We start from the raw sequence: 13716 nt of genomic DNA on the forward strand, positions 1-13716 counted from the left end.
AGGTAGACTGAATAGGACATCCAAACCCTGTGGGCAAGTCCTGTTCTTGCTGGAAACAGCTTGAAACTATACAAGATGACAAGAATGCTGTCTGCTAGGTTTCTTACTGACAAGTAGTTAAAACAATTGAAAATGTAGGCTCAATGGGCAAATAATCTGAGAGGTTGAACATACAGCTAATGCATCCTAAATTTAAGGATTCAGAGTAGCATTCAGCAAGAGTTTGGTTAAAGCAGGATATTGCATTTGGTTTAGGGAATGGCTAAACTACCATCACGAGACTGATTAGGAAAAAAAAAAAAAATCTATTCATAACTTGCTAGCAGAAACATGAACTGAGGTTTCCTTTCAGATATCTGCCTTTTCTTTAAAGGCAGTTGGTTACAAAGCATCCTACTCTTAACTGTTTTTTTCCCCCCCTCATGAGGGGAACACATGAACCATAACAAAACACATTTGACTCAAATATTCCAAACAGCCAGCTACCTGATTTTATTCGAAATCATTAAAGATGAATTTGGATTGCCAGGAAAAGGATAGGTCCTAAGCCAACACTTACCTAACGAAAGCAAGCAAATGAAACTCAGCAGCACTGAAAAGAATACCCAACAGAGACCAAATATAACTTCAGCATATCTTCATGGTCTGTCTAGAAATGTCTTTGATGTTAAACCTCATATGGCACATTTTGTATATTTTATAATTCATTTCCTATGGAAACTAATGAACTTAAGAGTGAAATTACCTCATTGAAAGTCAAAATGAGGAAGTGTGAAGAAAAGAAGGATGACCTGAAAAGCAGATTTAGAAGCAATCTTTGCATATTAAGCATTGCTGTGGGAAATAGTGTAATTAGTTTTCTTCAGAAGTTATTCCCTGGAATTGTGTAAGTGGTATTTCAGCTCCCAAACATCATGCAAAAAGAATGTTAGATAAAATAGGTGGAAAAAATGAGAAAACCCCACACATTCTTTTTAAAACCAAGAGATCCTTTTCCTAACTTTCAGTAACACAGTGACTGTTGGTTTATTTTTGGAGGGCAGATTGTACAAAATAAGACCCCTTTCTAGCAGAATTTTGTAAGAAACCATAAGAAAACAGATTTTTGGAGTGTAGTTTGGCGTGGACCATCCTCCTCTCAAACGCCTAACTGCTCCTACTTGAGTCACTTATTTCCCTAAGTTCTTGCTGTAGGCTAAACCATCTGCACTATACTGTTCTACTTAAGAATAGAAATTGATACAAAATAGATATTCTTTTATTTGTGAAATAAACTAGCTAATGATTGATCTTTGAGTGTCAGATACCAAGAGTTTCCATTAAATTCAAAGGAAGGCAGTATTAGAGCTTTAACACAAATCACCGTACACAGTTGCTGATTCAAATACTTGAGACACAGCGAGGGCTCGCAGATTAGCACTGACTGTTGATGTTGATATGTTGTCAGCTATTCCAGTTGCAAGAGGCCATATACTATATTCTATTTTTCTCATAATTATGCACTTCCTCCATAAAGGATAAAGAAAGAGGGTAGCTCTAAGAGGCTTACGTTGTGCCAGACCTGATCAAATGGTGTAAGCCAAAATAAACCTTCTAAATTAGGTTAGTTACAAACTATTTGGTGACATAACAGAGTGTAAAACATTTAAATCCACCAATATCAATGCAAAGCAAGCCAATACCATTTCAAGTTTAAAGGTCTATAGGTTTGTCTTTATGGCTCACAGAACATGACATTTTCACTTTTATATAACTTAACTGTGAGTTTGAATTTCTCTTAAATGTAGTCTGAAGAACAAAATGACAGCTGGCTTAAAAACAGCAGTAGGGATAAACTACAATAGTAAAAGATTTCTATTTCCAGCTTCAAGTGTGAGAGCAGTACCAGTGCAAAAAAGCCTGGGATTCTCAGCTGCAATTTAAAGTTTTAATAACTGTGGCATAACTGACCTCAAAATCAGATAGAATAGGGTGCAGACAAACCTCCTATTTACTAAGCAGGGGAAAAGTAACCATCTACTAGAGAAAGTTCTAACAGTAGCCATTTGAAATCCTCTCATTTATACAAATCAGATCACTGAAAATATGGAAGGTATAAAGACTCTAACACAATATGACAATCATTTTTTATAGCCTGCTGTTAAATCTGCAGTGGTATAATGCTTGTCACTTTTGTGTCTACAGTGTTGCAAGAAATTAAAATGCTATCCACTTTTTTTTTTTAAGTAAACTTTTTTAAAAAAATTAGCTTCTTGAAGTCATCTTGTTTACAAAAGCTAATTCTACTTAGATAGTTTTTAGGTTATATTATTCATTTGATATAAAACCTGTAGAGATACTGATGATCCTTTGTGATATCATCTGACACTTGTAAGAAAGGTTGAGACAATTCCATGGAATGACAAGTCATGTCATTCTCAGTTACAAGTTCAAATACGATATTTAGCTGTAAAATCTCAACATTCAAATGACTGACAATTTGACCAAGCATTAGAAAAAGTCACATCCATCCTTTTCTGTGGTGAGAGAATACACCACAGAAGAAACAGAAACAGACAACCTCAGTGAATAGCTTTTTTGTTTTTTTTTAATTAATAACTTCTTAGTTCAGGAAAAAAAAATAAATCACAAAAAGAGAACTGGAAGAACTACGCTCCACCTTCTTTATAAAAGAACTTTCTCAAAGAGAGAGATTATATACCTTATTCACCACAAAGTCAAACCCTATCGTAATCACCCTGGTTTTCACAACATCTATTCTACAACATTTCATGCTCAGCTTCCAAATCTCTCTTATAAAGAAGGTGGGGGTGTGCTTTAGACAGGTTAAAAATATGCTGCACCTTTACAGTATTTAAACAATTACACCAAGCATAGTTCATACATTTATCACATTAACTATCACCTGGCAACCATACATTTAAAAAGGTCTAATGTATAGAGTATGTAATACCCATGAAAGATACTCTTACTTACTTAAGAGCATATAAAGATCAGGATTTATTCACCCTCCCCATCTGCAAGTTAATTTCTCATCTCTTCCTGGTACAATATAAATGACAAAAAAAAAAAAAAAATCCCTTCATTCCATTGCACTACCGCAACCCTATATGCATAGAAAGGCAGATTAATCATCTGTAACAGGGGAAAGGAAGAGGGGCTTATAAAAGGAATTTGAAGAACCTCTACTGCACTGGTAGTTTAGATGTTAAGTACATGAGTTTTGTTTTGTTTTTTCTTTTTTCCAATTTTAAGTCACATAATACATCCCTATACACACATAATAACTTGAGTAAGTGCAAGCGAGGTTGTACATAGTACTGTAGACGTATTATTCTTGACCAACAAAAAGAAATTCAGCACATGAGAGGCTTGAACACTAGCACAGTGACAAGTCTATGCTGAAAGCCCATCTGGGGTGTGGGAAGTGGTGAGTGAGAATGCAAAGCACATTTCTGCATATAATGTGCAAAGGCTCAGTCTCCACAACTGCACTCAATTTGCTACATGCACAGCCAGAGATGAAAATGAGATCAAAACAGCTGGGAATGGTTGTCCTGAGAAGATACAATAACCATTAAAAAAAAATCTAAACATAAAAATACAAATACAGAAGTAACAGAACATTGTTAATAGTAGTAAAAGACAGAAACAAACTGTTGTTTTTAAAAGAAGTTTCAAGTATTATTCCAGATCCAATTTCAATCCTACTTATAGGAGAAAATGCCCAGAGATTAGGAAGAGAAGTCCACATCAAAGTGTACTTTTAATAGCATACGGGCATGGTCAACAGACCTATCCTTGCGGCAGCTATTTTAGAAAATAAAAATCTAAACAGAAATGCATCATTCTAATTAGCATTCATATTAACATGTGCGTTACTGGAAAAAGTTGTTTAATTCACTGACACCAGTAGACACAGTGTGCTGCATCATTTGTGCTCCATTATAACACAGTATTGTGTGTACACTTTTTAATATTGAAGTATAAATCTTGCTCACAAAATAAGGCATACTTAAAAACAACATGGCATCTACAGAGGTAACGTTGTATGCTTTCTTCTCATTCTGCTTCACTCTTCTAGGTACGACAATAAAGAAAAATTGGTCCCAGTCAAGTGCATGAACATTAGCTATCAGATTATTATGAAACAGATCAGACTGCATCAAATTATTTTTTAAATGATGCTTGGGAAGTTTCCTAAATGAGCTCTGCAAAAGGTGTGGGAATAAAATCTAGGTTTTGGGGGTTTTTTGTTTTTTGTTTTTAATACCAGTGACACCAGTGTCCTTCCTCATCATCTCTAGCCCTAGCCAAAAATGCCTCCATGTTGCTACAACTTGTCCATACTGAATTATTTTCGGTAAGATTGTTCTTTTCAGTAAAGCTGCTATATTCTGTTTTAAATTATAGCTTTTTTTTTCTTTTCTTTTTTTTTTTTTTTACATTTTTACCAGTGTACGCATGCTAGAGAACAGCTGCATGGCAGAGGTACATACTTAGCATACAATATCAAACCAAAAAAGAAATACAAAAAATGAACCAGTGTGTCCTACTGGCTGCTCTATGTCAAAAGCACTGTTTGGTCTTCTGATATAAAATACTACAGAAGTAATATTAGCAGAAGTCTGTTCTGCTTCAAGTATTACCCCAACTTTAAATGTGATTTTCAAATTTCTGTGCAATTATTTTTGTAATTTAACATGAATAAAAACATCAACACTACCAAACTGAGAAAAGAAACTGTACTTCTTCCATTATAACACTGCACATATGGTAGAAGGTTTAAGCTGAAACAGCTGTTAAATGGACAGAAAAAAACATTTTTTTTTAATAAAGTGAAGATTAATGTGTTTCTAGTTCAAATGGAATGGGTAGTGACAAAAACAACAGACTACAGCAAAAAGCAGTTATGAATATACACTGACAATTTCCTTCTTAAATATTAATGGCTCTTGAAATATCCATCAGTTACTTATACAAAACATTTCTGTTTTAAGTCTAAGGATTTTTCTTAGTTTCTCCACAAGTAGTGCAAATACACTCCTTATTCTTAGGTCTTCCCAAGATATGGCTGGTTTTTGTGTGTGTGTGTGTGTGTGTGTGTGTGTGTGTGTGTGTGTGTGTGTGTGATTTTTGTTTGTTTTTGTTCTTCACTGCAGTGATACAGGGACACTGTAGTCATGAGGATGGAATGCAATGCTTGCCGGACTTTCTTGAAAACAAACCCGAAAACCTACCTTACTCATACACAGCTGTAAAATTCTAAAAATTAAAAAGTTCACACCAGATTACCTGATGCAAAAGTTATTGATTCCCTGCTATGGGGGAACTGAGAAGATCCCCTGAAACCTTAAACTGTACAAGCAGTGTTATAGGTTTTTGCCCCCTCTCTACAGACTACAAGTATTCAGTTCTTGAATCGTGTTTGTTCACAAATGTGATTGAATTTCCTGAAATAAAAAAACCAAAAAGTATTAAAATGTAGCAAAGTTCTCAGAAGTCAGGTAACACAAAAGAGTCAGCATCTTTCATAGGGTATTTTAAATGTTAAACAGTTTAAAGCAGAACATTTACATGGTAACACATCTGTTTTTCAGAACCTGTTTAGACTGAAATCTACCATGTTATCTGTAACAGGATTTTCAGCATCTCTCCTGCCTAACCCTTGTTAGTGATATTATGCACACAGAAAACCTGTTATTAAAAGCCTTCCTCTATACTCCTGCATACTTCAAACCCAGAAAGCAATTAAAACAGCGCATCAGAGAATTAAATTTTGCCCTGAGAGACATTAGTCATTTTTTGTAATCAGCATTATACAAGTCACTGGGAACTAGCATTAACCAGGCTAATAAATTCATCTCAGTATAAACATGTTCTTTCACTGGCTTAGATTCTTCTTCTGGAAGAAGGATAAAGGATAGGTAAACTTTTTCCTCATTCTGTATTATTCCAGTTCTATGGGAATGGCAAGTCAATCTTCCTGAATTAAATAGGTAACACAAAATTCTGTAAAAGGCACTTCTAATTCTCAAAAACTTCTCACTACTAACTCTTTCTTTCTTTCTTTCTTACTTGGGTTATGTACCTCCTAACACATAACTGAAACACAAGTTAAGAACTGGGGTGCTGAGTGTGTGCACGTGTCTTGTCTGTGTACATATACATGTGGAGGAGAGGACGCAAATGAGATGAGTTTTAGTCGTCTTACTGAATCAGACAAAAGATTAGAAATAAATCTTGCTTACACAACCAAACTTGTTAGCAGAACAGTTTAGCAAAAAAACCCAAAACAAAACAAAAACAAACAAAAACAAAAACAAAAAACCCACCCCCCAAAAATGATGATCTAGAAGTGGAATGACAGGATTGTTTGGTTTTATGGATTTTTGGAACTAATAACAGCAGCCAGTAAAGTACTAGAAACAGCCAATCCTTGAAGAAAAAAACAAACCAAAAAAACCCTTGCATCATTCCCATTCTAGATGGAAACAGAATTATCCAATATGAGCAAAAAATATTGGTGAGTGCTTTCATGTAGAATTAACTCTCTGATATATCAAAATAAAATATTCTCTGGGTACACAGTACTATAACATGAATTTACAGACAGATGAGGTGCTTTGAATTACATCTGCAACTTAAATTCCAAGTTATTTTTGAAAGATACTTGGCAAAAACCTCTGAATTTGTAAGAAACTGAGGATGAATATTTTAAAAGTCTTTCTTATGATCTGCTTGCATGAGCTGTACGGGCTGGTTATTTTCAACCCACAGGACGAAAATATGAAAGGAATTATGCTGCATGTGTGTGTTCATTGCAGCATCAGAAAGATAGTGCAGAACCTTCTATTCATTAAAGCAATTTCTTAGTAAGGTGTAATAGTTCCTCTGTCAGGAATTGCACTGAGAATTTAGAGAAGACAACCTTGATTTTTTAGATGCATATTTTCTGTGAATGACCAGATACCGTAGAAGGACTAAAAATGTTCATATAGAATCAAAAAAAAAAAATTGCCTTACATTCTCATGGTTTCATGCTGTAGTAGTGAGAAGACAAAATGGCAAACAAATTCTCGATTTCAAAAAATTCATTTTTAAAGCTATCCTGTGCCACTAACCATATATGACCTATACAGGAGCCCATGCCCCCTAGATATATTAAAACACTAGAGAAGTAGAGGGTTATCCTCATCTTTTCAGGCTCAGAACTTCATTTTCACCAAGTATCAGATTGCTTGGGTCAAAGGAATAAAACCTAGGAAGTCATCCAAAAACAGGAACTGGTAAGCCACAGCAGGTTCCTAACGTTATGCGTTCCAAGTTCTTTTGCTTCTACTGCTGCAAATTATTCCCACCGATTTACCCCTTCAAGGTCTGTTGCACTTCATTAGAGGAGTCTCTCTCAGAATTTCAAAAGGAAATAGCACAGGGCTAATTATTGTATATACAGTGTATTTAAGAGGCACCCAGATATAAGCAAATAAGCTGCTTCAGTGGGAAAAGACCAGGAGTTAAGGGGCAGAGTGGAGTGCTGGAAAACAAGACTCAAGAAGTGTCAGCCATGGGTTACAGCAACTAACAAGTGCTAGTGCTACCCTTCCGACACACGTAAAGGGCTCACTTTAAAGTTATATAAAAAATCCAAAGCTCATCAAATTTTGCTTGTGCTGCAGCGGTGTTCCTCATGCTTGAGGAATAAGCTACAACTTTACAACTACTTTTCTAGCCATGAATTTATGGTAAAGTTTTTGGTGCATTTTTTTTTTAAATAAAAAACAAACACTTTCTAAATTGTACAACTTACATGGCATGATGTGCTTTGACCTGAGTCCGACAGTTGCGCCCCCAGTAGCAATCAGGACGTGATGTGACAGTCACTACAAAACAAACAAATGAAGCACTACATTTATTGCAGAAGCCATTAAATAAGGAGATGTAGATTGTTAAGCCACTGCTAATGGCAGTTACTCACCAGAGCAGGGGCTTTGTAGAGAAGAAACAAGGCAAGATTGCTAACAAACTACTGTAAACTACACTATTTCACCTTTCTAGACACAGAGCAAACACTTAATAAAGGACACAAAATTCATCCTGAATTTTAGGCTCACGCAGACTTACGATGAAACAATTTGGTTCACAGGGCTCTTGGTTGAAATTTTACCATTTAGTTCAATAGAGATGGACTTTACAGTTTAAGACACTAGGCACATGCCTAGATACATTTCCATATGAAAGAAAGATGTATTAATTTGGGCACTGGTTGTTGCTTTCCCCTAGTTTTAGGTACATTATAACTCCATGGTCCAGCAGGCCCTTACAATAAAGAAAACAATACTAAGGGGAAAACAGGCTAGACTGACTGTGTCTCACTAAGCACAGCAGCAGAAGCAGAGTTCTCAATAGTTTGTGACAGGGATGCTGTTGCTAACAAGAAGGACTGAATGGACAAAGGTAACAGATTTAGAAGTAGACTGATGGAAGATTTCTATACCCAACATATCTGGAATTGAAGGAGGCATAGTTGCATGTATGGTATTCTATACTGACACTGTAAATACAAACAGATTTAAGAATTCATCTATGAAAACATTCTTGTTCCTAGCTGAGAGCTGGTAAAACGCATTCAGGAAATGCATAATATTATGTATTTAAGAAAATAAACTAAACTACAGCAAGCAGTTCCTGTAGACTATATTCTGGATTTTACTGAATTCCTCTTTTCAATATGGATATATTTACTATATAGATGAACAAAATGATGAACTGAAGGAAAAGAACCCCATTAGGGAGTCTAAAAATATCTATAGGCAAACTTAGCAGCTCACAAGTAAAATAATCTTTGTAAGATATTAGCCCTACAAAGACATTCCACTAGGCTACATGAAGATGTTAAATATCTCCTACAAAAGGAATCTCTCTGTTAATCTGGGGATTCAAAAAAAAAAAAAATTCAAAAAAAAAATCACATCTCTTATTTAAATCTAAGGCTTGAAATAGAAGATGCAAGATAAAAATGACTTTTCCCCCTACTGTACAAAGGAAGAGAATTGACCACCTGGCAATTCAGCAACAGGAATATTCTGCCTGTACTGGTAGGCAAGCTCTCGAAAGCTGCGAAGGCCACAACAGTAGCAAAGCACCGTGTTCCCAGTAATTCTGTAATCTGGGGAGAAAGCCAGTTTGTACATAACATTAGTAGAAGGCTTAAAAAAAAAAAAAATCAGAGTTAACAAAAAGATGACAGCTCTGGTTACATACACAGAACTTCAAACCTCTTTATATAGGTTTATATACAGCTAGAGAGAGAGAGAGAGAGAGAGAGAGAGAGAGAGAGACAAATGAACACAATACAGAAGGGATGTACCTGACAGCATAAAAACTCCTCTTTGAAGAGCTAAGAGACTTTCGTTTAACATATTTTTCCATGTCAAACCCCTGGATGCCAGGTAATCCTGAAACAGAGCAATTTAAGTGTTTAATTGAGAAAAATTTGCAACATTAAGAGGAGCAACCAAACCATTCACCCTCAGATTTTATTAAACCTAGACCTAGCTAGGTTTACAAAATGGAATGATGTTGATCACAAATAAAAAGGAAACACCATTTCTTTAACTTAATTAGCAAGATACTTTCAGATCACCAATAAAGCCTTCGATTTAGTACCTTTTGTTCAGAAGATTCCTACTTTTGCCAAAAGGATGCAAGTAGATCCATTTCAGTCACACTCTCATTTAACTTAAATCAAGATTTCACCCAGTTTACCTACTTTAGGTAACCCAGTTATGGCAGGGACAAAATATTTTCCATGTAACCTAAAGAGAAATTTAACTTGTCCGAAAGAAAACATTTGATGAGCCTCACTTTCCTGCTAGATTAACTGAATTACTTTCCTCTTTCATTAATATTTTGGATGTTACCCTTAGAACTGTAGAAACTGGCTTCCCTAACGAATACTTCATACAAGTAGAATTCTTTGATGACTTAACAGCCAAATGTATCTCAGTTCTACAGTCCGTCTATCAGTCATTTAGACCAAGCTCTGAAGCAATGTCTGAAATTTTGGCTTTCCTGGCACCTGCCAAACATGCATGCTGGAGAAATTAAACTTCAGGATTGCCTCAGTGTGATTATTTTTTGTTAATTTGGGAGGTAAAGGAAGAGCTGATGCTAATCAGAATGCACCTCTAAAATACAATGCCCTCTCATACAGAGACTGAAAGATCCAAATGATTACCCCAAAATAACTCAAGGTATTTCCAGTCTAACCACACTAACTATAACCTTGGCCCAGCTGAACATTCATGGCTCATTTGATTTGCCTTTTAGAAGCCAGGTGCTGCAAGTGACACAATGCTGTCACTACTGTAACTGTTAGGCAGCACATCACTATAATTTCATGAGCCAGTAAGTCTTAAACATTATGTATCATACATAATGATTTTTAAACATACCTTTAGGATATCTGACTCGTAGTGGTTGTTATTTAGGACTCCATCTAAACACTTGTCACCAAGATTTATTTCTAATCAGAAGAAAAAAAAAAGTTATTATTTCTTCCCCAAACCAGCTGGCCTTTACTCATTTTCTGAAGAGGTTTTTCTGTCTCCTGAAAGAATGCACACAGACTCATGTGAGCACCAAGTACACGTCTGCATTCAAACAAGTTATGTGATACGTAACTTCCAGGGGTAATCAAAGATAAGGCATTAAGATTTTACAGTTTCACCTGTAGTCCACAGTCACAACTACTGATCTACACAAAGTAACAGTGCCGTTAAAGGATATTCCATTAGCTTCAAACTGCAGCCTATTTGTTTCAACTGTTCTAATTTATTTTTAAATATATCTAAAAGTTTAAGCAGTCTACAAGCTTAAAAGCAAAAAGTTCTTCTTGAAACAGTTAACATCAGATGCTCAGTGTTCTTGCACTGATTTGTATGATTTTCCTAATAGGCTGAAATACACCACGATTCTTTTTAATACAGAAAGCATCATGCTTAACAAGTGCAGTTCTCAAGCTTAATATGATACAAAGACAAAAAGTTAAGTCCTCTCAAATCTAAGACATACACCTTCCAAGGATTAGTTATATTTGCAATGTGAGGATACAGACTTTGTTCCCTTTTGCAGGACTGTGCTACAAACTAAATTATTGTATTTCTTAAATTACCTAAAGTTCAAGACAGACAGATATTATTGCAAAGTGAACAGGTTCATAAGAAACAGAATATTCCACAGTACCACAGAATGGTGCCAAACAGCCAAAACATGCCATCCGAGTGCAGCCCCAGTATAAGTGACAGAAGGGTTGCAGGCAAACTGTACCTGTAAACAACATAGAAAAATCCTGTAAGGACCAGCACACAGCATAACCCAACAGCCATTGCTCTTACAAAGCAGTAACAATAGAGCCCTGCTAAACTTGGTTTAAAAAGTACAACTTTCTCATTTAAAATAAATTCTATAGAGGAACAACTAATACTATAAAGGAAGATTCTTTCTTGCTGTGACCACAACAGTTCAAATAAAGAATATCCAGATAAAGAACACCCTTCAAAACAAACTTAAGTTTAGTTAAAAATAAGGAGAGACACAGTTCTGTAGCCAAGATTAAAAAGAAGTAAAATAAATGTACACACATTGCTGAGGAGCAACATGAGGATTCTGTTCACGCTCTGCTCTTCGGTCAGGCATTGGCTGAAAGCAGCAGGTGCATATTACATGACTTCCTTGAGCAGGGCACACATACTCCTGGACAGCTAAATGGCAAAAAAACAGGAAGGGGGAAAAAAGAAGACAGACTGAACAATGCACAGAATTGCAACCTGGACTATGTAGTGAATATTAGCAACATAAAAATCAGAAAGTAACAAGCAAGCAATAGTGCCTTTTACAAAAACTCTATAAAAGAGCAGAAAAATGGCATTTAGACTTCTAAACTATGTGTACGTGTAAAATACTTGAATATTTAAAACAGTTTAAGAACTACCAACCATCAGGAATCTATTCTGGATAACGAAAGAAAAGCCACTGTCAAATCTCCAGATATTTGCAGAGACCCTTATGTGAAGTGGTGATTCTCACATAGTACTACAAGACTGAGCTTAGTTCATAATGGGTGTTTGAGTTATAGGACCTCAGTTTTATATTGCAGAAAAGATTTCATGACACCGACCTGCAGGGAAGTTGGCAGACGTAGATGGTGCATCTCCTAGTGCTTGCATTCCTCCTGCTTCTGTCTCTTGGCCTGGGCCAGGAAGAGTTGGAACAGAGTGTCGTCGATAGCCTGGGCACTGTCTGCAAACTATATATGGTTGACTGAAAGAATAAAGTAAGGTCATAGGAAATGTTGCCCAATAAATGCAAATATAACTCATCTCCCTGTGCTAGAAAGGGTCAATCATACTCCTGAAGTGTATATTTCGCATTTCTTCATTCAGTAATATATGGAAGCTTACACAGCACCGTACCACAGAGTTGTAAAACTTGCTGTAGTCATAACAGATAAACAAATAAAACCCCTTACAATCATTTGTAGTATTCTGTAAGTATTTCTAAAACAAGAGCAGTGTGACTCAAAGCAAGATGACATCTTCCCAGGATGTACAAATGACTTGTGCACAACTAATGCACAAGTGGAGTTAAGACAGCAAAACAACATAAGATTCAAGAGGATGTAAGGACAGGAGAGAGAGGTACAAAGCTGTAATAATCTTCTAAGGAAGAACTCTATTTTTCTGTTCCCCTCTAGGTATATAGGAAAAAGTTTCTGCTGCTGGAAGTCAAGCTATTTTGGTGTCTGGGAATCCCTCGGTAAAGCATTAGCTGCTTCAATAGCCTGCATCTGGTGAAAATAGCATGCCAGACACAGCATGATCATTGCAGTTGCACTCATAGGGTCAGGGACTGCTCTTACTCATGCTAAAATCTTAGCCAGAAGCCTGCTGCCTCTAAAGCAACAGCCATGAAAGGTAATTTCACATATCTTATGTGAAGCTGTTGCACAATTGAGGATAGAGCTCCTGGTCTTAAAATGAATCTTGCTGGGCTTCTAGGGAGTTCTAATTTTAATTATTTTTTGTTGACTGCTCAAGGATCAGTAGAATGGCCAGTACAATTGCCAGGATAATTACTGGTAAGAATGAACTTACTTGAAGAAAATAAGATTAATTCTTGTAATGATCAGAGAAACACTACCAGGAATCACATATATGGGATGCAGTAACAGTGTTTGTGAAACTAGCCTAGTATGTGATTTTGGGCATTCAAACATGAGCAAATCTAATTCGGTGCACAACTTAAAGGAATATACCTGATATCTGAAGATTCACTATCTACATCTGACAATTCCAAAAGATCCTCAGAACTTCCTTCCTCATCTGAAAAAGATCTCCGCACCTTAGGTTGCAACATATCTTGAGTAATTTTGTTTCTAGCATCCATGCTACGCACATCATCCTCATTACGACATTTATCTGCAAGAGAACCAAATTCAAACATCAAGAGAAAAGGATTCATCACATCCGTTCTCCCGAAGAAAGATCATGACCACCCTACACCTATTAATTTATTAACATGTTTAAAATTACTGTGTTTTCATGTCCATCAAACTTATTTTTAGATACCAGAGTTATAGAAGATCATAGTTATATTCCCCTCTTTGTCAACAGCAGTGAAATATCAGGCAAGTGAGGTTTCATTTTCAGTAGT

The 13716-nt window shown here is 36.0% G+C and overlaps 1 protein-coding gene across 3 annotated transcripts in view; it reads right to left on the reverse strand.

Annotated features, from left to right (window-relative positions):
- Positions 1-13716, reverse strand: part of CHFR (checkpoint with forkhead and ring finger domains) — a 32297-nt gene that overhangs the window by 3116 nt on the left and 15465 nt on the right. Inside the window, exons 10-18 of one of the 3 annotated variants that reach the window (XM_067306856.1) lie at positions 13319-13481; positions 12182-12324; positions 11646-11765; positions 11248-11331; positions 10458-10528; positions 9371-9458; positions 9062-9169; positions 7811-7883; positions 2570-5453 (exon numbers count right to left, since the gene is read on the reverse strand). In XM_067306856.1, coding sequence (XP_067162957.1) covers positions 5411-5453; positions 7811-7883; positions 9062-9169; positions 9371-9458; positions 10458-10528; positions 11248-11331; positions 11646-11765; positions 12182-12324; positions 13319-13481 — 893 coding nt within the window. In that variant the 3' untranslated portion in view covers positions 2570-5410. Of the gene's footprint in view, positions 1-2569; positions 5454-7810; positions 7884-9061; positions 9170-9370; positions 9459-10457; positions 10529-11247; positions 11332-11645; positions 11766-12181; positions 12325-13318; positions 13482-13716 lie in introns of those variants that run through there. The other 2 variants (XM_067306855.1, XM_067306857.1) reach the window with 2 other exon arrangements.

This window comes from Apteryx mantelli, chromosome 17, assembly GCF_036417845.1.
Source record: "Apteryx mantelli isolate bAptMan1 chromosome 17, bAptMan1.hap1, whole genome shotgun sequence".
NCBI classification, from domain to species: Eukaryota; Metazoa; Chordata; class Aves; order Apterygiformes; family Apterygidae; genus Apteryx; species Apteryx mantelli.